Source organism: Mustela putorius, unplaced genomic scaffold, assembly GCF_011764305.1.
Source record: "Mustela putorius furo isolate JIRA1106 unplaced genomic scaffold, ASM1176430v1.1 tig00537227_pilon_pilon_pilon, whole genome shotgun sequence".
In the NCBI taxonomy this organism is placed as follows: domain Eukaryota; kingdom Metazoa; phylum Chordata; class Mammalia; order Carnivora; family Mustelidae; genus Mustela; species Mustela putorius.
The window spans coordinates 2,444,389-2,470,466 of NW_025422368.1; the positions used below are offsets into that span (position 1 = coordinate 2,444,389).

The 26,078-nt window shown below is 38.1% G+C and overlaps 1 protein-coding gene across 12 annotated transcripts in view; it reads left to right on the top strand.

The window, feature by feature from the left end:
- Nucleotides 1–26,078, top strand: part of LOC101674217 (cyclic AMP-dependent transcription factor ATF-7) — a 94,481-nt gene that overhangs the window by 8,294 nt on the left and 60,109 nt on the right. For 6 of the 12 annotated variants that reach the window (XM_045073288.1, XM_045073287.1, XM_045073280.1 and 3 more), the window contains exons 2-3: nucleotides 10,667–10,735; nucleotides 20,171–20,213. The exons of 1 other annotated variant lie outside the window; for it this stretch is intronic. In XM_045073288.1, coding sequence (XP_044929223.1) covers nucleotides 10,716–10,735; nucleotides 20,171–20,213 — 63 coding nt within the window. In that variant the 5' untranslated portion in view covers nucleotides 10,667–10,715. Of the gene's footprint in view, nucleotides 1–5,122; nucleotides 5,219–10,666; nucleotides 10,736–20,170; nucleotides 20,214–26,078 lie in introns of those variants that run through there. 5 more of the 12 variants (XM_045073283.1, XM_045073284.1, XM_045073282.1 and 2 more) reach the window with 4 other exon arrangements.

The following is a 26,078-nucleotide window of genomic DNA, read 5'->3' on the forward strand; positions in this document are numbered from 1 at the left end:
CTGAGCGGAAGGCAGAGGCTTTAGCCCACTGAGCCACCCTGGTGCCCCGGAAAGATTTATTTTTAAAGACTTACTTATTTGAGAAGGGAAGGGGCAGACTGAGAGAGTCTTAAAGCAGACTTACTGGTGAGCGAGGTGCTTGATGTGGGACTTGATCCCACAGCCCATGAGATCATGATATAAGCAGAAACCAAGAGTCGGATGCTCAACCGACTGAGCCACCCAGGAGCCCAGAAAACAGAAAGATTCTTTTCAGATAATTGTAGATAGTCTTTCTTCTTTGATACTATACCAGAATCCAAAATGGGGTAGTTTCTTAATGGTTGACTGTTGTGTAGAATCTGAAACCACATCTCTGAATTTTTTTTTTTTTTTTTTTTTTTTTTAAGATTTATTTATTGATTTGACAGAGAGAGATCACAAGTAGGCAGAGAGGCAGGAAGAGAGGCAGGCAGAGAGAGAGGAGGAAGCAGGCTCCCTGCCGAGCAGAGAGCCCGATGTGGGACTCGATCCCAGGACCCTGAGATCATGACCTGAGCTGAAGGCAGCGGCTTAACCCACTGAGCCAGCCAGGCGCCCACATCTCTGAATTTTAATACTGTTAAATTAAAATGAATTAGCCTGTCTTGCTCTTTAAATAGATCTTTCATCCATGTATGACTTGAACACCCATAAACCCTCTGAATGGGTCTTAGGAATCTATGGGGATCCCTGGAGCCCACTCTGAAAACTGCTGTCTTGTAGTACCAAATTGGAAAAATACAGCCCTTTACTTTAGAAGAACTATAAGCTCTCCAACCATTTTAATGTCCCTCAAAGGCTGAGTTACTGACCATTTGCACTGGAATTACCCAGGGTGGTTTTTTTAAGTGTAAATTCTTGGGCCGCAAAGCCAAGAAAATCCTGGAAGCATAGGAATCTGTATTTTTCAGGGTGCCCAAGTGAATATGTTAAGGTTGAGAACTATGGAGCTAGCTTAATTAACCTTATTTTTAGAAGACCTAATTTCTTGGGCATCTGACTGGCTCAGTCAGAAGAGCATATTACATATGTCAGAAGTACATATTACTATGTACTATATACATACTACATACTATTACTATTGAGTTGTAGCTTGAGCCCCACAATGGATGTAGAGTTGACTTAAAAAAAGCCAGGGGCGGGGGGCGCCTGGGTGGCTTGGTCGGTTGAGTGTCTGACTCTTGGTCATGACTCAAGTCTTGATCTCCCTGTCATGAGTTTGAGCCCTGTGTTGAGCTCCATGCTGGGTGTGGAGTCTACTTTAAAAAACAAAAAACCTAATTTCAAAAATTTGTAGTCATTTAAAAAGAAATTATTATTAATTCAATTAAATTGAATAGTCACAATATAAAAGTTCTTACTAATGATTAACACATACACTCTGACATTTGTCATAATTGGGATCTCCTAATTACCCATGCATTTTAATTAATAATAGTTATTTATAAATATGAGGAGTTTGCAAACTAAGGCCAGATAGTAAATAAGGCTTTGCAGGCATGAGGTCTGTTTGTAACGATTCAACTATACCATTGTAGCACCTAAGAAACCATAGACAACATGCAAAGGATAAGCATCACTGTATTCCCATAAAACTTTTTTATGGACTCTAAAATTTGAATGTCATGTAATTTTTATGTGTCATGAAATACTCTTTTTTTTGTTTTTTTCCAACCATTTAAAAATGTAAAGGGGCGCCTGGCTGGCTCAGTGGGTTAAGCCGCTGCCTTTGGCTCAGGTCATGATCTCAGGGTCCTGGGATCGAGTCCCGCGTCGGGCTCTCTGCTTGGCGGGGAGCCTGCTTCCTCCTCTCTCTGTCTGCCTCTCTGCCTATTACTTGTGATCTCTCTCTGTCAAATAAATAAAATCTTTAAAAAAAAAAAATGTAAAAACCATTCTTAGCTTGTGGTCCATACAAAAGAGGTGGCAGGCTGGATTTGGCCCACTGACTGAAGTTTGCCAGTCCTTGACATATACTGTAATTGGATTATGAATTTAAAAATTATTATAATAAAATATACTTAATGTTGGGCAACCCTCTTGGGTCCCCTCCCTCTTGGAGAGCTTTTTCTATCGCTCAGTAAACTTTACTTTGCTGTCCACCACAAAAAAAAAAAATTACACACACTCTTAATGTTGAAACTATGAACATAATTTAATTTTTCTAGACAAAAAAAATTGCTCCAAGAAGTAGTCCCTCCCGATTCTTATTTCTGGACATTCATTTGTATAATAAACATATAAGAAACATCTATTATGTGTAAATTTTTGGAAGTAACACAATTCAGTTGGAAGTAGTTACATAATAGGCAGGTTATCATACAACTTTTTTTTTTTTTAAGATTTTATTTATTTATTTGGCAGACAGAGATCACAAGTAGGCAGAAGGCAGGCAGAGAGAGAGGAGAAGCAGGCTCCCTGATGAGCAGAGAGCCCGATGTGGGGCTTGATCCAGGACCCTGAGATCATGACCTGAGCTGAAGGCAGAGGCTTAAACCCACTGAGCCACCCAGGTGCCCCTTTATCATACAGCTTTTAGGAGGTTGTGTTTTGTTTTTAAAGATTTTATTTATTTGTCAGACAGAGAAAACACATGCAGGGCGAGCAGGGGACAGAGGGAGAGGAAGGCTCCCCACTGAGCAAGGATTCCATAGTGGGACTCATCCCAGGAGCCTGGGATCATGACCTGAGCTGAAGGCAGAGTCTTAATGGACTGAGCCACCCAGGTGTCCTTAACTTTTAGGAGTTCTAAAAAGATGTGCTATCTGTTTTTATATCTTCTTTGAAGTGTGTGAGAATAGGTAACTAGGAGTCAAGTGAGCTTTAACCTCTTGACTCATCTTTTGTCTATTTTTTTTTTTTCTAACTCTCTACCTCAGTTTTCCAGTTTGTAAGCAAAGTGCTTTACAAAAACTCTGATATAAAACAGTAAGGCAAGTTAGTTTAAGATTATAGTGATATATGTGCTTTCTGTATAATCCCTTTGGGTCAGTTGGTTTACCTACTAGTGAAATAATATATGCTAAACTGTTTTTATGCTAAGTAATACAGTGGAAAACAAACCCAAAATTTATGAACAGAAATTTCAATTCCTAAATAATCTACTACCTAGTAAAACTTGAGTCTTTGTTTTCTGAGGTTCACATAATATTCATTATAGTCTCACAGTTCATATGTTTACTGGCATCTTTCCCTTAAATCATTTTTCTAGGTGTAATGCAAATCATAGCAACACTGAGTATCCTATGGAGAATAAAATGTTGAGACTGCTGTGGTAGAGATCTTTGGTGTTTGTACTCTTTGCTTAGTAGCAGCTTAATTATCTTAGAGTCTGAAACTTGGTATCCAAAGTTATGTTCTTGGAAGAGAACTGTTTGTATATAATTTCTTTCTTTTTAATACCATAAGGGAATGGAGCCCATAGAGCTCTGTTTGGGTGCCTGTCTACATTTTTTTTTAGCTTGTTTATAACTGCACTGAAAGACATTTAGTACCTGCTAAGCTTGGTTTCAGTTCTCTTTATTCTCTCTGTGATGAATGGCTGGGGCAATTTCTAAGTGTTTGATATAAGTAATACTCTTTAGGGAGCATTCATGGGATTCTGAAAATGGGTTCTTTGAAGGTAACAAAGGAGGAACTATCTTGAACTGCTTGATTACCCTGTGTATCGATATAAGTTTCCACCGTGTCTATTTCCATATGAAGCTGCTAGTTTATAATTTTAGAAAGATTTTTTTGGTAGTCCAAAAAATGAATTGAATTTGTCAGTTGGTTCTTTTGCTTTGTAGTAGAGAATGAACGAACAGCCTTGCATGATTTTTAAATATACCATCTAGTACTTTATAATAAAGTGTACCAGATGTGGACCTTTTTTTAACTTGTAGATTTTTTTTTTATTAGATTACTCTGTATTATTTTTATTTTTTTAAAAGCAATCTGATCAGTGTAAACTTCAGAAAATGCTGAAAGTAAGAAGAAGAAAACAAAATTACCGGGAATACCATTATCCAGAGATAACCATTATTAACATTGGATGCTAATTCCCTTATCTTCTTATATGCTTATTCTTTTGTTTGCCTTTTTTTTTTTTCCTCCCCGCAGTAGGCTCCATGCCCAATGTGGGGCTTGAACTCATGACCCTGAGATCAGGAGTTGTAGAGTTGCATGTTCTACTGACTGAGCCAGCCAGGCGCCCCTATTTCTATTTTTATAGATTTGGAATTATGGTGCATATGCAATTTTATATCCTGCTTTTTTCCCTATAGAATATATAGCATTTTCTTATGTCATTAAATAGCTTTCAGAAAGTTATTTTTTTTTTAAGAGTGAGTTTATTTATTTGACAGAGATCACAAGTGGGGGCGGGGGGAGGAAAGTAGACTCCCGACTCCCCACTAAGCAGAGAGCCTGATGTGGGGCTTGATCCCAGGACCCGGATCATGACCTGAGCCAAAGGCAGAGGCTTTAACCCACTGACCCACCCAGGTGCCCCCAGAAATGTTATTCTTAACTTAAATATAGTCTCTTGTCAAGCAGTTTCTTACATTGATCCTTTTTTCTAAACATTTAATTCCTGTTCTTTATTGTTATAAATATGACTATGATAAACCTTTTAATATATAAGTGGTCCCTGTTTTGGGCTTTAACCCCAGAATAAAGTCCTGAAAAAAGAATGATTTGTTCAAGGGATACAAAACATTTTAAAGACAATATAAATATTGCCAGATTGCTTTCCAGAAAGATTGTTCAAATATGTACTCCCAAAAGTCTTATATGAAGGTATAAAAATTTATTTTTTTTAAAGATTTTATTTATTTATTTGATAAAGAAAGGGGTAGTGAGAGAGGGAAGACAAGCAGGAATGGAGTGGGAGAGGGAGAAGCAGGCTTCCCTCTGAGCAGGGAACCTGATGTGGGGCTCAATCCCAGGACCCTGGGATCGTGACCAGAGCCCAAGGCAGACACTTAACGACTGGACTGAGTCACCCAGGCAACCGAAGGTGTAAGAATTTCTGTGGCATTCTTTTTTTAAAATGTTTCTTTCCTTCTTCTTTTTTTTTTTTTTTAATATTTTATTTTATTTCATTTATTTTTTTAAGTAGACTCCACGCCCAATGTGGGGCTTGAACTCAAAACCCCCGAGAACTTGCAACTCCTTAAACTCACAATCACAGTGGCATGTCTACCTAGGAAGCCAGGTAGGCCCCCCCTGCTGCGTTCTTTTATACATGAAAATATATCTTAACAGCTCTGGCCTGGGTTTTGTTTTCAAGAGCCAATGAAAGGTTAACTTGGCAAATAATCTTCCTTTTCCCCATTTTTTAGCACTCTAACTGAAAGCTGTGGAGTCACCTCTGTGCTATTTGGATGATAAGGAAAGCACGGAGTTGGTTGAGTGTAGTCACATCAAGTGCCTTAGGCACAAAGTAGTTGTATATGTATTTAAAACATGTCAAATATGTTTAGCTTTAAATACATAAATACCTGTATAGCAGTTGTTTTGTGGACCCAGCTGGCAGCTTTATGAAAAAAGAAACAGGAAGATAAATGTAGAATTTCAGCAGAGTATACTTAAATATTGCCTTCATATTAAATCAGTAAGTATCTACCAAAAATAAACTGTGTTATGAAAGGAAAGGCTTCCAGAAGTTTTAACCTAGATCTCTATATTCTATCCCATTCCCATTTTGGTCACAGATAATACAGCCATTTTCTTTTTATTCATGAAACTAAAATAGCCTGCTCATGGCCACTAACATATCACCATTTCATTTCTTTCATAGCAGTTATCTGCTATTAATCTGAAATTATTTTGTTTACTTGCTTTGTGTTTGTCTCTTCCTTTTAGACTATAAGCACTGTAAGAGTAGAAACCTTGTCTGTCTCATTCACTGTTGATTTCTGGGGCCTAGAGTGTGGGTAGGCACTGAATTGATGAATTTTAGGTTTTTTGCTTCTTGTTTTTTGTTTTTTTTTAAAGTAGGCCCCATGCCCAGTGTTGAACTCAACTCGGGGCTTGAGCTCACCACCCTGAGATTGAGATCAAGACCTGAGCTGAGACCAAGAGTCAGATGCTTAACCGATTGAGCCACCCAGGCACCCCAGTGAATTGATGAATTTTAAAACTGACCATATTTACTTTTTGATCTAGAAAGTAAATTGTGATTATTAGTTTCAGACTTTATCCTAGCCAGATCTTTTACCAAGACTTTACATTACTCTTTTTTGTGCTCTTGCCTGTACTCTGGAGTTGTCTAGCAAAGGAATTTGATAAATGCCCACAAAGAATAAGAAATAGCAACAGATCTAATATATATGCTGATCAATCTCTGACTAATTGAACTTATGAATTAAATCATCGTTCTTACCACTTACCTCTCATGCCAAATGACAAAAATTCATTGTCTGACCAAACTTTAGGCAGGTTTCTGAACCTTCTTTTAGTCCCATCAGTGTACTTTCTTGTAAGATCCAGTTTTAGCAAGAATCCCTCACCATCAATATCTGATCACCCTCATATCTGATCACGTTCTTCATCTTTCACCGTCCCTTAGGTGACATATCATCATCCTGGCCTGTCTTTAGCAAGACTCTTGTTAGGTTGGTTTAGTCAGAATCCCCCCTTCTCCTGATGTTTCCTCTTAGTACTTTTCCATCCATTAACCCCCACCATGGTCCTTGGCTATAAATTTCCACTTGTGCATGATGTATTCAGAATTGAGCCCAGTTCTATACAGAGGTCTCTTTTCTTCTATTGCAATAGTTCTGACTAAAAAACTCTTTTTTACTGCTTTAACTACTCTCCAGCTCTAGTTTTTCTTGACACAGATGAGTGAAAGATTCTTTTTTTTGGCAAAGGATTATTGTCTTTTTATTTTTATGTCCACTTTGCTTGGCATTTAGTTCCCTAGTAATATTTTTTGAGTGAATGAATGATAGCTAGTCTAAACCCCTTCTATTTTTTCATGAATCTTTGATATTAATGGTGCATATGCCCTTCTCAATTTTTGTACTTAGCAATATTTGCTTTTGTTATTAGGAACCTAAGAAGAGGCTCTTGGGTGTGTTTGTATGTGGCTTTTATGCTTTGCTAAAGTTGGAACATTTTATGAACAGCAGTTAGTTACTAGAGAAATTATTTTATTATACCTGGGTCCAGAGAACAGGCTTTATCATCCTCAGTGAGGGACTCCATTCTCTTTCTATTAAAAAAGGCGGAAAAAAGATATATATGCGTATATATATATCATTACATACATAGAAAATCAATTTTCATATTTGCACATTGGCCATTTTAGGATATACTTCTGGCTTTGACAAAACTATTTAACATAGATTTTATGAAATTATCCCAGTTATTAAAAACCAGTCTCTAAACCTTGGATTTTCTTCACTTCTCTCCCAGCGTTCAGGTAACTTTCTCTCTTTTGAGTAAATAGTAATTTTTATCACTTATGCCTTCTGGTCACTGAGCCTTTTCCTCTGCACACTTGGTCTCTGGAACAGCCTTTTTCTGCATCTTTGTTTTCCTGTTCTAAGATCTCCTCTGGAAGCATCTCACTTCCTCCTGGAAATTTCTCTTAATGTGTGTATCCTTTGCCTGTCATTTATTGGTTAGTTGTACAAAATGTTGAGTTTCATCCTGAGAAATAGATCGGGGAGCAGACACATATTTGAGTGTCATGCCCAGACACGTGATCTACTTGTCAAGTAGTATAGTTCCAAATGGGCTGTGAGTTAAATTCTAGTGAATGGCAGTATCTTTATGCAGGATTTCACCTTTGTCTCAGCCTGTTTATATGACAGAAATGTGCTGCTTTTTGTTCTTGAGAAGGCTTCAATTTGACCTCTTTCATAACTAGAGATTTGTTTTATCTATCAGAAATAAGCAATGGCATTCCTTGTATGTAGCAATTGATACAGCTAACAGGGAATTTGAAAAGATGTAAGCTGGATTTTTTTTTTTTAAGTAGGAGAACAGATGATTGTTGTTGTAATATATTTAATTCTTAAAAAAGACAAATCACTTTAAAGTGAAAATGATGGAAATGAAAAGCAGCAAGATACTGAGGAATGATTTCAGAATAATTCTGGGTATTTAAGAAAGAGGGCCTTCTTCCTTCCATTGTGATCCTCCTTTTGGTGAAAATGGCAAAACAAAAAGCCAGTAAAGTGGGAAGGAAGCAGGAAATCCTAGTGAGTGATTGTCAGATTTGAGCCCTGAAAATGGTTGCTTTTGTTGCATTTAATACTTTTCCCTCAGCTTGGTTTTGCCTTTTGTTTTCTTTTAGAAAATTGTGATTTTTCACTTCTATTTCCTAGTAAGGGTGCAGTTAAATGGATTTGGAAGCCATATATTGTGATATGATTGTACAAAAGCAAGTTAAATTTTGAATTTTGTGGTTGGAAGGAAACCATTCTGGAGTTTATTTGGTCACTTCCTATGCCAGTGCTGTCCTACTCTCAAAAGCACCCCTTTTCTCCTCTAACTAGGTAGAAAACAGAAAATTTAGCCAAATAACAGAAACAAGGTAAAAGGAAGGAATCTCACCTGCTTCTTATGTTATATCTGCCCTAGCCCTTGTAGTTTACTTCCTGGTTGAAGATATGCTACAGGATCCTGTTGAAATTAAATTTTCATTTCATGATTATATTAGGAAAGCAGGGTTTGGGACTAGTAAGTGAAATTATCTCCAGCACAGCAGTTAGGAATTTTTCCAGAGATGAATTGCTTTCCAGAAGTGTTCTGAATTTTCAGTCGTGATGGCCATGGTCTTTGCATTTATATACTTTTATTTACTTGATATTTATTTTTTGCACTATGTCATAGTTCCAGAAAGTGCTAAAAAATCATTATGTATTTAAAACAAACAAACCAGAAAACCCTCTTGTCCTGGGGCTGTGTGAAGAAGAATAAAGCTCTCATTTTCCCAGTACCCAATCATCAGCTTCAGCTGGCTTCTCCTAGGAAAAGAATTTATTGAAGCAATTTATCCTGGCTAAATGTGATATAAATCTGTGTGCACCTATGTACATACAGGCTCTCTTCCATTACAGCAATGCTGCAGCATCAGTTTCCTTCATAGTTAGACCCTGTTCCTAGCACACTGAAAGATGACTAAGAAGCCCTTTCTGTTTTATGGGGCACCCCACAATTTTAAACACTGATTAGTTGTGAAATTACTGATCAGACTACCAGAAATACTGGTTTCCAACCCCAGAGTGAGTCTTAAGAGAGTAGGAGAGATGTTACCTAGCTGCCCTCTGAGTTTTAAGCGGGGTTTTCTGATTACCAAATTCAGTCTAGCACTTTAACATTTTATTTTAATGCAGACCTGAGTGAGGGCAACCTGATATTTTGGTTTATCTCCAAAATAAAAATTTGAATTTGGTTACAGTTCTGAAGTTGTTTCTAGGCATATTCAAATTATAGTTCTTCCTCTTTCATCTTCCCTTGTTAATGCTCTTTTCTACACCTTCCTTTCTTATAGAAAGATGTTCGAAAAAATACTTTAGGAGTTTATTCTGTGAAGTCTAGTTTTGTGCCCTCCCCCTTTCAAAACCCTGTTGATCTTTTAGGAATATTTTTACTATGATTTGCATTTCTCATCCTTATCCATCTCCACCTCTATTTTTATTCCTAAGTGGGAAATGAGAAATTTCCCCAACACATTCATATTGAAATTATTGTTCTTTGACAAAGAATTTCGATCAGCTTTTCAAGAGTTTAGTTTCAATAATTAAAAAACAACAGTATAAGCCCTGTTAAATTCTTCAGAGAAATAGAGAGGTTGGATGGTGATGCCTTTTAGTGCCATTTCTTTTATCCCCTGCAGCAGCACACATCTGTTGGCTGCAACAGAGCAGCCCAAGAACTCTGGCCGAGAGCGGCACAAACAGCCGGAACATATTCACCCAGTAAACCCCCAAAGAGTCGACATTTGTTTTATTGCTGCTTTTAAAAACCTAGCCATAAATAGAATTAGAGGGGGAAGGGCACCGATATTTCTCCATTTGCCACAGACGATTGGTGGGGGGAGAAGGAGGCTCCCAGTGGGGAGAGAAGGTTTTTATTTTTATTTTTTTATTAATGAAAATCATTTCCCGTGTAGCCCAATAGGATGGGTGCTTTGTTTTCTTTGGCAATAATCTGGGATAAACGGCCCTTGCCAACAGTCTCGTAGTTTATACACCAGGGAGCCAGATTATAGCCCTGTAAAATGGAGCACCCCTCCTATAATCCCTTAATTAATTAAATGACAAATTTTGGTCTTCTCTAGTTCAGAAATATGGCTTCCGCATCGAATGTTCAGTGGATTTATTGACATAGGGAACTGCACTGATTGTAATTCAGCAGACTAGAGGAGTGTGTTATATACTGTAGCAGGAAGAGGGGAAATCTACCAAAGGTTTGAAATTCCTTGACTATTTAGGTCTCAATTTTTCTAATTAAAAGTTTCAGTTGAGGCGCAATAGATCATATGCCACCTGTCTAATGGGTCTCCCCAAAGTAGCCTGTGTTTATAGCTTTGATAGACAGCATTCTTGGAACACCTGTTTCTAGGCTTGATATTTTTGAAGCACTTTTTTTTTTTTAAACTCCAGCGTATTTAACATAACTTTTCCCCCTGCCTCCCCCTCCTCAGCTCCGCTCTGCTATATGAAATATGGGAGACGACAGACCGTTTGTGTGCAATGCCCCAGGCTGTGGACAGGTACGTTTACAATATACTTTATTGTGAATGTCTCGTTGTGAATCAAAGTGGCTGTTTTATCACTAAGGCAAAGAGTTTAAAGCCGGTATTTTACGTGATCACTGGAGGTAATCAGATCAGAGGATTTGCAGTGTGTAAATCCATGTTATGAGGAGGTGTAGGCACTCTACCGTAATGAAATCTGCCTTGCTCTCTTTCATATTGTTATTCTACTGGTATTTGTTTCCCAACCCACAGTGTTGAGGAATACATGTTGCTCTCTCCTGCTTTCTAAAGCTATCCATCTAAATATAAAACAAGTTTAGAAATATCTTTTCCTCAACCTTCGGGGAGATAAAAGTGTGCTTAACATATTTAGAATAGGCAGCTGAGAACATATTCGTTCATCGTGAGCCTCAGTCTGCTGGAGTATGTTGGATTTTTTAAATAAGAGAGAAAAGTTTCTTTGGACTGTTGATCCAGAAAATCACTGCTGGTAGCTAAGGCAGATCTCTATCTATGTAGGAAATACAAATCCAACATAGAACCTGAGATCTCACAGCAATGTATGAACTACAAGATTTCTCAGCCATCTTCCCTCCCTGACACTGCAGGATGCCTTGTTCTGTGCGTTAGCTGCCATGTTATTGTCTGCATATCTGTACATTATGTGTCAGATACTTTCATCATATGCTTTTTTAATAAAGTAATTTTGTTGAAACTGCTTCTTTACCCACACACCCCCCATTTTGTACCTTCTTAACTCTTCTTCCTAGACCCTCCCCTACTGCCATGTTTCACAAAGGATGAAGAAAAGCATACAAAGGAAGTTTTATCGGCCTTCATGGATTGATTTTATAGAACTGAAAGGTTGAATTTCTGTTCAGTTAGGAATATGCCATGTGACTGCCCAGTGACACTTACTGGTGGTATGTGAGATTGCAGACTAGTTCTATTAAACACTGTAAATACTTCAGCAGAAAGAAGAGTTAAGTTCCAGAGATTCCTAAGAATTGGAATTTGAGAGGTGAATGGGATAAGATAGTGACAAGGAATAAGCAGAAGGATTCTAAAGTCCAATAATGCTGAAGATTTCAGAAAAGGCTAAAAAAGCCATTGCATTCTGAAGTATTTAGTGTCATAGGGTGTATTTCCTTTTTTGTCAGTTTTCAGCTTTATTGTTGACTGTTCTCCCCCATCTGATTTGTATTTTATTCTTTTACAATAGAAGCCACTTGGGAAATTAGGATGGATTTGTTTCACTTTTCAGACAGCTATATTAGAATATATATCTGAACCTGATCCCCTCAAATTTTTGCGTGTGGATTTGTTGGTAATACTATTTACTGTGATTCCCATAATTGATACCGGGGACCCTTTTCACTTATCTCTCTTTAAAAATCTGCAGTTTTGGTGAAAAGATTTATTTTTCTCATACTTTTATTTTTCTTTGTTTATTTTTAAGCTTCTCAGTGCCCCGCTTATGTTTTATGCTTAAAACCACCTAGACAAGGGCTTAAAGAAATTAAAATGGATTATAAAATAAAAGGAAAACACCAGAAAAAGCATCTCGTAAGCTCCCTGAAAATAAAGGTATAAATGGGTTTCTTTAGGCTGTCTCATCAGAAAAGAGTAGTTTTCACTGAAATTTCTTTTTGTTTTGCTTGGGTTAGAGGTGGTAAAAATAGTAGGGACTTTTTACTTTGGTTCCTTTTGTATTGTTGGATACTGTTTGTCATAAGCCTTTTCCTTCCCCTACTTCTTCCTCCCATTTCTGAATTGTTTGCTGGTATTTTGGTTGTTCGGATTCTTTATAACCTCTACTGTTGGTCCTGAAGCCTTCCCCATTCCCCACCCCTCAATGGATATGGAACTCAGGGAGATTGCTACCTTCTTTTGTATTCCAGTTTCTTGCTTTATAGAAAAGAATAGAAGGTAGCATTGTTCGTCCCTTTACCTCCTTTGCATGTCAGAATTTTATGATCAGGTAAAATTGTAGTTCTCTAGTTAAGTTTAGTCTCCTTCCAAGTTTCCCCCAATATCTAGTAACAATTAACTCTAAAGTAGGATCTCTTCAAGATTTACTGTGGTAAACAACTGTGGTTGCTTTCTATTATGTGAAATAGTGGAAATCTGGCAAAGAAGATACATTTGGGAAAGCGAACTACCCTAGGCCTGTCATCCAGCTTTCTTACATCTCTTGAAAATGGTTTCATCCTGGAGCCACTTGAGGACTTTAAGTTATTTATAATCCACTGTTATTGATTCAAAATTTTTATTCCAGAAATGGTAGAATAATTTTTAAAAAGCTATGTAAATCCTAGTAGTGGTAATAAGGACCATGATAATTTTTACAAGACATGGTTTAGAACCTACTGCCATTGAAACCTCAAAAATCAGTGGTTTCTACCTCTTAGAGGAAGAAGGAATGAAAGCAAATCATAATTCAAGAGATGGATCCTTAAAAAACCAACCAACAAACAAAAACTGTAGGAATCTTGCATTATTTCAGTGTATGTTCTCTGCCCAGACTTTACCTTATGTACCCCTAAACTCAGAAATTATCTACGCCTTAATATTAAGGGAAGGTGAAAGGAAAATTCACCTAAAATAGACTAGTGGATTATGCTCTCCACCATATAATCAAAACCACCAGGCTTTCAATGGATACGTAAACATGTTTTGGTTGCTAGGTCTTTAATGGCTGTTATTTTTGGATTCTGTTCATGATCCACTTCCCAACAGTAAGTCTGATGTGACACAGCTGAATTCTAAATATGCTGCATGCACTTTTTTAAAAGAAAGATGGCTGCTGAAGGTTGTATTCTCTGCATTCTTATCTGAAAAGACAGATGATAGGGTGTTTTGAGCCCTCTCATCTCTATTCTCCTGTCGAGACCCTGTTTCTCTTGAGGCCTCATCACTCTCCTGAAGAGGAACTTAGGGAGAGCAATATTCTTGCTAATACCTCTCTATGGAATGTGGTAGCAGGAATAGTTAATAGAGCTGCCTCCAGAGAACGGGTTAGTGTTGTTAAGGCAACAGTACCCCAGATACCCTGTGCCAAAGGGTTGGGTTGAATTTGAGTGGTTTGGGTTTTTGAAATGTTTATAAGATAGCATCTAATTAATACTGTTGTGATGTAGTATAGTTAGTAGAAGTATAGTTTGGTGCTGAATTTAGGTAATCTTGTAAGTTTTTGATGCTTTGGGGCACTCTCTTATTTAAAGGTGGATTGTGAAATTGCTCTGTTGTTTGTAGAAGCAGGAAAAACTACAGTTGACCCTTGAACAATGGAGGGGTTAGGAGCACCCCGGGGGAGTTAAAAATCTGCATATAACTTTTGACTCCCTAAAAGCTTAACTACTAATATAGCCTAATGTTGACTTGAAGCCTTACCAATAATATAAATAGTTGATGAACTTGTATTTTGTATGTTATATGCATTATATATTGTATTCTCACTTTGGAATAAGCCAGAGTAAAGGAAATGTTGAGTAAATTGTAAGGAAGAGAAAATTTATGGTACTGTATTATATTTACTTTTTAAAAATTCCACATTTAAGTGGACCTGTGCAATTCAAACCCATGTCATTCAAGGGTCAACTGTACTATGCTTCTGAGAGTAATCTTGAATTTGTAAATGCAGTTAGATAACTTACCTTTTAGATGCTTTTTGCCAGTTTTTATTACTAGGAGCCCACAAATTCCATATTCCTGTACCTCCCTTTTGGGAACATGACACTGTTTTGTAGTACAAATTATGCAGATTTAAGTAGTCCTTCTGGTTATTGTAACTAAGCCCTTGAGCAGAAGCTGATCATATAAGCTTATTACTTAGAATGTCTATTTCTTTAAGAGCAGGAACACATTTCCTCTGAGGAGATACTTCTAATGGACAAGATCATCCCATTATTAGCCATTGAGGAAAATTTCTGTCATAATCACCTCTATATCCACTCTGTCCTTTTAAGGAAAAATCCTTTGATTTTTCCTCTGTCCATTGTGACCTGAGGGGCTGTTACTCTTTTTCCCCCCTAAGGTTATCTACTGCCAGATCTTTTCTTCTCCCAGAGGACATTTAGGTATAGGTTGAGGTTCTCTTCGTATCTAACTGAGACATGAAACACATAACTAGCTCATAGACCTCCAGGGCCTGCTTTCCCTTTCTAAGGCCAAGAATAGCAGTAGAGCCCTAGTTGTGGTGGGATTGAGGGCAGCTTCTTGTACCTCCTTATCTTGTCATATAATAGGAATAATGTTTATGGTGCTGTAGTCCTGGCTTCACTTGGCATTTAACCAACCTCCAATGCTGTTTATTGCTTCGTATCCTCTGCCTTCATGAACATTATCCCTTAAATCTCTATTGCTTTGTAATATATGAGGCAACAAATAGCTTCTATGATTGGTTAAATGCTGGCATGCTACAAAGGTATATGTTTTATTGCCTATGTAACACAAATCTCTAGATTTTTTTCTGTTATCCCAGCCTTCCCTTTAAGTGGGCCATACTGGTATTATGGGACTCTGGATTTTTAATTCTATCCCTTTGGCAAGTATCCCTATTACCTGGCATTAGCACAAAGAAAAGAAGGAAGAATGGGTTGGTGCTGATTACTAATTCTTTATGTCAGGGGAGCATCTTGAATTGGAGAATAATAAGGAAGAAATGGCTTTGATAGGTAAATACCATTTATGGTGGTAGATACCACCTTTACATGCTTCGACAGGTGAGGGCAATTTCAGGCAAACAAATAAGCCTTTCTTCCTCACCCCCTGCCAAGAGTTTAAAAAAATTCAAATTTTTATTTAATAATTCATATTTCATTCAATAATTCATCCAGTTCCCATCTGGTAAGAGTGCCTGCATGCTGTCAGGCAGCTGAAAATACACTGCATTATACACAATTAGGCCAAATGCTAACCTTGTTTTTTGTAATAATATGTTGATTTTGCAATAACTTTCAGTCCACTCTGAGTATGCTACAGTTTTATGAATCGTTGTGATGGAAGTAGACCACCGTTATGCATCGTGTGGACAAAATTGGGACTAGGATTTTTAAGAATGTAAATATATTAAGAGCAAGGAATTAAACCTTGTTTTTAATGTCCGATCTGGCACTCTTGATATTCGCCTTTAGAAACATGTGGTTGATGATTTTAGCTTTTTTATGTTACCATTATTTTTATGTTACTAAGAGCATAGTGGATTAAAAGCATCCCTGCTCTGATCTGCCAAGGGGAGGCTGTATGAACCTAATTAGAGCGATACCCAAGAAATTAGATGAAATTTTTCGGTTATTCACTCTTGTTTTCCTTGAGTATGACTTAATATTTGGAATGGGAGCCCAGAAACAGTTCTCAGAGCATTCCTGGTAGGAAAAAAAAAAAAATTCTGTATCTTTGTATCTCAGTTCTTCCTAACTCAGGAGAGAGGCTGTTTTCTACTCCCTTCTTTTATAAACTGCCAAGTTAATAATGTGCTTTCTGGATCTGAGAGCCTGTCCTTCATTAGTCCCTCTTTTGCCACCCCTGCAAAACTACGTACAGCTAGGTTGTTAACTTACAAGGTATTGTCATCATTATATAGAATTCATCATTCTCTTATCAAATAATCTTCCAGCTAATGCGGCAGATTGAAGAACAGCCAGTGTGTTCCCTCTTTCTGGTTAGCGTGTTTCTTTAATGCAGATTGACTTGCTCAGCAGTCGCATTTTGTCTGAAGCCCTTGTTAGGGCCTACTCTGTATGTGGATTCATAACACATCTGTGTGTACATCTACAGTGCTGTATAAATAATAATAAGTAATCACCAGATGGCCTATAACTGCTCCTCTGGACCCGCTGGGTCTCTTGAAGCTGTTAGTAAAGTCTTCTGGCGTTTTGCTGGGGAAAACTTGTCATAGATTTATTTCTAAAAAAATTCAAACTCACAACTGGGTGTTTAGGACTAGATATTGCTGTCTGTGTTGTAAATATTTAACAGGCTTTGTACAATGACAAGTAAAAGCGCCATTACTAACCACACACAGTGGCTGTGGAGCTCTTCTTCCCTCCCGGCCATTTAGAAAGGAAACAAAATGCCGATAAATTGTGCATTATGAACAAGGTACAAGAGATGCTCTCTCTGGAAGCTCTTTCATAGGAGAGGAAAGAGAACTTCAATGTTCTGCTCAAAGGATGTAATGGGACAAACTTAAGCTTTTTAACCAGATGCCAGTGACTTATATTAAAATACAGTGTTCTTTTTAAATTGGATTTACAGAACAAAAGAAGCCTCTTCATTTGGAATTAGGGAAGAGCCAGGTTTTGATCTTGAGTCTTTATAACCAAATGATAAACCCCTTTGAAAGGGTTACAGTTGCAAACGTTAGTAAGCATTTAGCTTAATTTCACTTAGCCAGATCTTTAGACTTTTGGTTATGTCTAAAAATTTAAGATAGCTATTGTTTGCCAGTGTTATTTATAAAGCAGAACATCTATATTTTTGTCCGCTTTTCATTTGTTTTTGTAAAAGGGGTTACATGGTTTTTTATTGGGGAAAAAAAAAATCTTACTCTGATTTTCTGTTTATAATTTTCTGTGCTGTATTTTACTATTACTACTGTCCGTGCTCCAGTTACTGTTGTAGGATACTTGCTCAGTACAGCAATGAATATTTTAAAAAATCAAAATAGAACTTATTATCTCTAAATATTAGTGTTTTAAAATCTTTGTGTATCTTAAGATAAAAAAGGTTTCAAACAGAAATTGCATATCTGAACTCTCAAGCCTAGTTTTCTTTTGTCTGTTGAGGGTTGAATCTATTTAACCATAGAGGGTCTGTCCTATAAATCATAGCACATGGCTATTACTTTTGACTTAGAATATGTTGAAAGCTGTTTTCTTTAAAAATCTCACCTTGAAGAAATGACATATAAATTGTGAGGGAGAAATGCTGTTATTAGTAGTTTATTATAGATAGATTTTGCTTTTTAAATCCCTCAAAAATGATCAGATTAAGGATAAGATTTCAAGAAGAAAAACATTGTGGAGAAAAGATGGAAGGTTTGGGGGTTATCTCTTTGTAGTAGTGCCTTTGTGTTTTTACTTAGAAGTTTCTTTGTGCACTGAAATACACCACCTAAGATTGTGCTTTGGTAAGAATCTGGACTATTTACAATTGCCATGTGAAAGAACGAAGCGAATGAGAAAGAATTTTGAAATTAGCCCATTCCCAGTCTGACACACCAGACTGTGGCTGCTGATTCTGCCGGCAGATTAAGGAGCCGAACCAACTTCTGCTCTAAAGACCAACATTGCCAGCCCTCATTCCAGCATTTAAATCCCCTTGCTCACATCGATGATGTCGGATTTTGAGCAAACATAATTCTGTCTTTAGATCCCAGGTGGAATTTGCAATTCCCTGGGTTGAGGGAAAGAGTTCTTCCTTTTTGCCTTTGAAAAACTTGGGTAACTCTGCAGGGAAAGTCAGCAAAATAAATCTGCAGCCTTGCCGAGTCCTTTGAGTCATTGTGGAAAGCAGAGCGCTCTGTTCGGCAGTCAGTCGGCAGATTGGCTGTCAGAGTTGCAGCTCCGCTTATCAAAGACATAGTCTCTTGAAGAGCCATTTATGTTATTCCAGAGAGAATCATCCAGTGGCAAAAGGAACGCCTCCTTTCTCCTCCCAAGGGTCAGATCTGCTTTTGAGACTGGGCAATTATCCCTTGATTTTCCTGAAAAATGCCTCAATTTACCATAAAGATTGGCACCAGCACAGGTTGCAGACTTGGTTACAGTGACAAGCTCTGATTTCTTAGCCACAGGGAGAGGCATCAGGGTGACACTTGTAAGTATGCCAGAGGCTTAATGGTGGTAATTTTTCTGCCAAGTATCTCAGTACCCCTTATAAGCTTGGTTTCTCTTCTCTTTCTCCGAGGGAGATAACATTTGCTTTAGTTTTTTTGCACACCAGTCACTATAAAAATGATGTGAGAGTTGTCTCTCTCTCCTTCCCTCACTTCCTCAAGACTTTTGCCTTGTCTTTAGTTATCCTCCTGTCTAGTTTGTGATTAAGCGCTGTGGTCTCTTTTTTTACTTTTTGCCTTCTTCTTGTATAACATATCTTGGCTCTTATTAGTCATTGTACCTGGTAAGGGTTATTAACCAGTGTTTCCTCTGATTTAAAAAAAACAACAACAGACTATTCTTTTTATCAGTTTTACACTTATAGAAAAATTGAGTGGAGGAATGACTAGGTGTCAGTTGGTTAAGCATTTGCCTTCATTTCAGATCATGACCCTGGGGTCCTGGGATCGAGCCCCACCTAAGGCTCCCTGCTCAATGGGGAGTCGTCTTCTCCCTTTCCCTCTGCCCCTCTCCCCCACTTGTGCTCGCTCTCTCTCTCTTACTCCTCTCTGTTAAGAAAATAAATAAAATCTTTTGAAAAAAAATTGAGTGGAAAGTACTGAGAGTTCCCATATATACTTCTTATTCTCCCCTGCTACTGTGTCTTTTTTCTTTTTTAAGGCTTGTATTTATTTATTTATTTGAGAGTGCACAAGTTGGCGGGGGGGGGGGGGGAGCAGCAGAAGGAGCGGGAAAAACAAGCTTCCTCACTGAGCAGGGACCTGGGGCTTGATCCCATGTTGGGATCATGACCTGAGCCACCTAGGTGCCCCGTCCCTTCCCTCCCCCCTGCTATTTTATGTTAGTGTGGTACATTTGTTATAACTGATGAGCCAATATTGATACATTAATACTAACTGAAGTCCGCAGCTACCTTAGGGTTTAATCTTTGTGTTGTACATTCTATGGGTCTTCACAAATGTGCAATAATATGCACCCACCATTATTTATCATATAGAGTAGTTTTACTGCTCTAAAAATTCCCGTGTTCCACTTATTCATCCCTCCCTGCAGTTATCCCCAACGCTTGATAACCACTGATTTCTTTTTCTAATATACATTTAATTTTTTTTTTGAGATGTATTTATTTATTTGAGAGGCAGATGTTTAACCTACTGAACCACCCAGGCACCCCACCACTGATCTTTTTACCGTCTCCATAGTTTTGTCTTTCCCAGAATGTCATATAGTTAGAATCTTGCTGTCCTCTAATTCTTTAAAGTTATGAGCAGATAACCATGTGATTAGGTATAGCTAGAGAAAGGGGAAGAGAAAATTTAATATTTAATGTCACAGCTCGAAGGTCCCTCTAAAAGTCTCAAGAATCTATCCAGGGAGATTAAGGTGGCAGCTTTTCTGATCCTCCAGAAATCTCTCTGATGTTAAAAGATTTGACTTGCCTAGTGAGAGTTTTACTGATTCTGGGTTTTGGGAGCAAGGGTAGCATGAACATTGGACTGTATATGGGGAGTGAAGGTATTAGGGCTGAGCAAAGAAGTAGTAGAGCCCATGATCCTTTTTCCTTTGATGATGTTGAGTACAATAAAATGTCCTTTCCATTCCTCTCAAGGGCAGCCTTATATGTGACTGAAAAAAGTCAGTGCAACTTAAAGGTAAGTAAGAAAGATTCCCTGTCTTAAAGTAATCCTCTGTACTTCTACATTAGTGAAAGATTCATGTAAACTAATAAGTTACTAGAAAAGTATGGGACCTTTAGTATAAATCAGTTTAGCCACGGATGTAGTATTGGCTACACTAAGGAATAGAAGTTTGTATTTGTGTTTTGGAATAGTAGATGAGGACTGGCTTAGGTAGAATGGTTCCTGAGCAAAGGAGACGTGGCAACTTATGAGGCTGTCAAAGATAAATAGATTTACTTCTTAGTTTTGTATTGGGCTATTTCAATTTCCTTCTGTTAGAAGCTAGTTGAGAATTCTAAGTCTTAAGAAGCATCCTAATAAACACTAGAAGCAACTTAATTCTTTTTGAGATAGAAAGAGATATTTCCTCTTTGCCCTGCCCTGGAAAATTTATATTGTTAAAATATGAGGGAAGGAGACTGAACTGATCTCTCCAGTTCTAGAATTCAGGCTTCCTATCTACTTAGAATAATAACTCTCTAGTATTGGGCAAGATCTCTTTTCATAGAGATAGTGACTTTCCACCTTCTAGACTGGGCTCCAGTCTTGGCCTCAGTGGTAATTTAGTTTCCCTACTTGTTGAGCTGAATTGACTCCATGGTAAAATGAACATTAGCCTACATCAGGCTCTATAACATGATGTTCAGAATTACTGTTGATTAGTGCAGACCAGCAGCTTGGGTATACAGACCTACACACTTAGAGGAAAGGCTATGTTTATATAATGTGGAAAATTGTATTCCACCCAAGGGATTAGATGGGGGGAATGGGAGAGAACAAAATACAAAGAAAATTGTTTAACTCTATTAATGTAATAATAACAGCAGTAATGCAACAGCTAACTGAGCTCTTATGTACTGTATAAAAGTGCTTTATAGATACTACTTTATTTAATCCTAGAAATCCCCTGAAGGAGGATATAATATTATCCCTGTTGTACAGATGAGAAAGCGAAGGTTCAGAGAGACTGAGTAACTTGTACAAGGCCACACGATATTTTGTGATGGAGCTATTACACAAACCCAGACTAGCCCTTTTAACTACTAGGCTAAACTGGTTTCTCATTATTCGACCTATACATGTAAATATGCTCATCTAACATGGGGGTGGGGTGGGGAGAGAGAATAAGTCGTTTTTTGGTCAGTGGTCCCAGTGCAGTCAGTAATAAACTACAGTTTATTACTATAACTGAGCTTGACTTGTACAAAAAGATAAGAATTCTTACTCACATGAAAGGACCTCTCTGCAACTGCCTTAGCCTTAATCTGTAATGGTAATGGATTTTTAACTGCCTGGGAGTGCTGCTGAGATGTGGCTAACTCTTTCTGAGGTAAACAATCATGTTTGTAGCTTGGCCATGATTTTAAGATGGAAAGAAAATAAATTCTTGACCGGTCAGAAAGGTAGACAGAACTAGGAAATTGGGACCTAAAAATCTTGGCTTCAGCATCCTCCACTCATAGGCCCAAAGAAGCATTGTGGTGTCATCTTTGTGAATTCTAGAGTGGGTTACTTCCTGATTGACTTCCTTCTTCTCATTCTTAGTTTTATGTCTGTAAGCTCCCAGATACAAATGGCATCTTTCTTTGTGTAGTGTCATGTAATAGTGGGGCTTTGGTTATAGTGGCTGCCATACTGATTGGTAGCAAGAGGAAATATGACTAAGGTGGGATGAGGGTATGGCTAGAAGTTGGTTAATGGTGTCCTGAGATGTGTATTCTGCCTGGTGATTGCTAGCTTGTTTATCCTCTGAATTTTTGGGCGTACAACTGCATGGAGGGTCCTACCCATGAATAATAAAATTCTTCTCTACTCAGATCTTGCATCCTCTTCTTTGATTTCATAGCCCTTCCATATGTCTGGTCTTCTTTTTCCCTTGTGTGTTAATGCTGTGGACCTCATTTATCATTAAAAGTGACACCTGTGGCTAAGTAGATACATGGAAATATTTATGTGAAATAATTTGTGATAAAAATATGTGGAAGTACACAAAGGATTGAAAGAGATTGGAGAATTTCTTGGTTGATGTTTATAGTACAAGTATTCTTTGTATATTTTGTCTGTATGTTTTATGGAAAGGCTGCTTAAAATATATATTTCCCTTCTTGATTCTGATTCTGATTCAGAATTTAGCATTCAACATCAGGAAATATCTGACTGAAGTCTTGTCTTTTCTAGCTGTGACCAAGTCAAATTCTTGGCTTCAAAGCTGAGAATGCCTTATTGGGCAAGGTCACAGACTACCAAAACGATCACTCTAGGGGTCAGAGATCTCATTTGTTTATTTTTCTGGATGCCTCTGACACGCATTTAGTTCCATGTGTATGCATGCATGTTTGTGTGTGTGTGAGTTTGTGTGTGTGTGTGTGTCTGTCTGTCTGTCTCCAGGTGTGTGTGTCCTGGCAGGAGTTCTTATAAAACTAATTGCAGAGAAAAGGTGATTTAAAGCAGCAACCTATGAAACAGAGACTACAAGCTTGATTGGTAAGAGGTTACCAGATAGATAGTAGCAGCTTAATAGGGTGGATGATTTTTTTAAAGGCCTGCATTTTTTTTAATTAAAAAAAATTTTTTTTAAGATTTTATTTATTGACAGAGAAAGCACAAGCAGGGGGTGCGTAACAGGCAGAGAGAGAGGGAGAAGCAGGCTCCATGCTGAGCAAGGAGCCCACCATGGGGCTTGATCCCAGGACCCTGGGATCAGACCTGAGCCAAAGGCAAGCACTTAACCGACTGAGGCACCCAAGTGTCCCAAAGGCCTGCATTTTAATGCTAAGTCTCAGTTACCTCCTTTTTGTGTCCCTGTTCTCAAAGTCACTGACTGGGGGGAAAAAATAACAACCAAAAACTGAACAATAAATCCGTTTATTGGCATGAGTTATTTTAGTCAAGTGAAGAGTTTTCATTGGACTTGTCAAGATCTCAGGTGTGGGGTGTAGGTGGACTTTGCTCTAGAAAACCAGAGTGAGGGGCGCCTGGGTGACTCCCGTCAGTTTAGCATCTGACTCTTGATTTCAGCTCAGGTCATGATCTCAGCGTTCTGACATCAAGCCCCACTTGGGGCTCAGTGCAACACTGCTTGGGATTCTCTCTCTCCTCCCTCTGCCACTCTCCCTACTCATGCTCTCTCTTTCTCTAAAATCAATCAATCAATCAGTCAATCTTTGGAATACTAGACTGAGCAGATAGTATTACACTTGTCACTTTAGTGAACATCATTTTTTTATACAGTGACAATCTGTGTACATTAATTTTTTATACTGTCTTAAATGTTCATAACATCAGACATTTGTCATTTTACTTCAGTTTCGGGTATTTCTTAGAAGAAGAGACCCTAGTCCACTTAGGCTGTATTGGGAGGGGACAGTAAAAGTAGTTACTCTAACATTTTCAGGGGTCTGGGTGTCTGAATTTGTTTTATAAGGCACCATATTAGATTCAACAATTTAGCTATTTCCTCTTTAGCCTTTCCTTTTCTTTCCTTTAGTTTTTGCCTAGCTAAGGCAATGCAAAAATGGAAAGGGGAGACTTGTTTCAGCATTCTTTCACTTTATATGCATTTGAAACTACAGCTAGGTAGCCTCCTTATGGAGGCTTGTACTTTGAGTTAGGCGCATGTGACTGCTCAGAGGAGAGAGAGTAGTGTGCTCATATGTAGCAGCTCTTGGCAGAGCAGTGGTTAAAGGTTTGAACATATTGTACCTTGTTGGCTCTTTCCTTAGTCCTAAGGGAGGCATTTTGCTCCTCCATAGACAGTAATCGGCTTGTCAGAGTCGAATGACTTTTTGTTTTTTCTTTATCTAGTAAAAGGCAGTGGGCTCAGCTTTCCGGGAAGCAATTTCTTCCTCCACCGCATGAACAGAAGGTCGTGGATGCTGTCTCTGAAACAAAGGGGAAGTAGTGATAGAAAAATCAGTGGCTCGGGTGTAATTGCATTGGAGCTCTGTCAAAGAGACAACAATTCTTGTTTGGAAGCTGGACTTTCTGCTATGCTGTGCTTTTCTGTCTTAGAATAATAAGCAATGAGTACAGGCTCTTTTCTGAGCACTCTGTGAGAATAAGCATGCATCAAGCTATTTATTTTTACTTAGTCATTTTCAACTTTTTCTAAGGCTTTATTTTTTGAGAGCCGTTATAGTTTGACAGCAGAATGGAGAAGGTACAGAGGTTGCCCTGCCCCCACAGGTCCATAGCCCCAGCCATTATTAGCATCCCCCACTAGAGTGCTGTAGTTCCTGTAACTGATGAGACTGCACTGATGCGCCATCATCACCCAGAATTTATAGTTTAGGGTTCACTCTTGGTGTCGTACCTTGACGGGTTTGGAAAAATGTATAGTGACATGTATCCATCATTATATTATCATAGAATATTTTCACTGCCCTAAAAATCCTCTGTGCTATCTTCTGTCCCCTGGCAACCACTGATCTTTGTACTGTCTTTACCATTTTGCCTATTTCAGAGAGCCATTTGGTTGGAATCATACAGTATGTAGCTGTTTCAGATTGGCATCTTTCACTTAATATGTGTTAGTAATATGCATTTAAGATTCCTCCATATTTTTTCTTGGTTTGATACCTCATTTATTTTTAGTGCTGAATAATATTCCATCATCTGGACATACCACAGTTTATTTATCCATTCACCCACTGTAGGATATTCTGGTTGCTTCCAGGTTTTGGTAATTATGAGTAAAGTTGCTATAAAAATTCATGTGCAGGTTTTTATGTGGACATAAGTTTTCAGTTGCTTTGGATAAATACCAAAGAGCATGATTTCTAGATCATATGGTAAGACTGTGTTTAGTTTTGTAAGAAACTGCCAAACCGTCTTCCAAGTGGCTGTACCATTTTGCATTTCTACTGGCAATGAATGAGAGTTCCTATTCTTTCACACCCCTGTCAGCATTCGTTGTTGTCAGTGATCTGGATGTTGGCCATTTGAATGTGTATGTAGCAGGACGTCACTGTTGTTTTAATTTGTGTTTTCCTAATGATGTGTGATATGGAGCATCTTTTCATATGTATATCTTTATCCATCTATATATCTTTTTTGGTGGGCAGTCTGTTAAGGTCTTTGGCCCATTTTTAAAAATTCATTTATTTATTTGAAAGAGAGAGAGCAGGGAGCAAGCTCGGGTGGAGGGAAGGGCAGAGGGGGAGGATCTCAAGCAGACTCCCTGCTGAGTAGGGAGCCCAACAAGGGGCTTGATTCCATGACGCATGAGATAATGACTTGAGCCAAAATCATGAGTTGGATGCTCAGCCAACTGAGCCACACAGGTGCCCCTTTGTCCTTTTTTTTTTTTTTTAAAGAGTTAATGTTTCTTGAACACTTTTTTTTTTTTTAAGATTTTATTTATTTGACAGAGAGAGACACAGTGAGAGAGGAAACACAAGCACAGGGAGTGAAAGAGGGAGAAGTAGACTCCCCGCCAAGCTTCCCACAAGTTTTGTGGGGCTCAAACCCAGGACCCTGGGATCATGACCTGAGCCGAAGGCAGATGCTTAATGACTGAGCCACCCAGGCACCCCTTTGACCCATTTTTTAATTGGGTTGTTTGTTTTCTTTTTATTGAGTTTTCGGAGTTTTTTGGATATATATTTTGCTTTATCAGATGTGTCTTTCACAGATATTTTCTCCCAGTCTGTGGCTTGATTTCTCATTCCCTTGATACTGACTTTCACAGAGCAGATTTTAATTTGAACAAGTCTGACATATTAATTCTTTCTTTCATGAATTGTGTGACTTTGGTATTGTATCTAAAAAGTTTATCGCCAAACCCCAAATTATCTAAGTTTTCTTCTATGTTACCTTCAGGAGTTTTTTGTTTTGTTT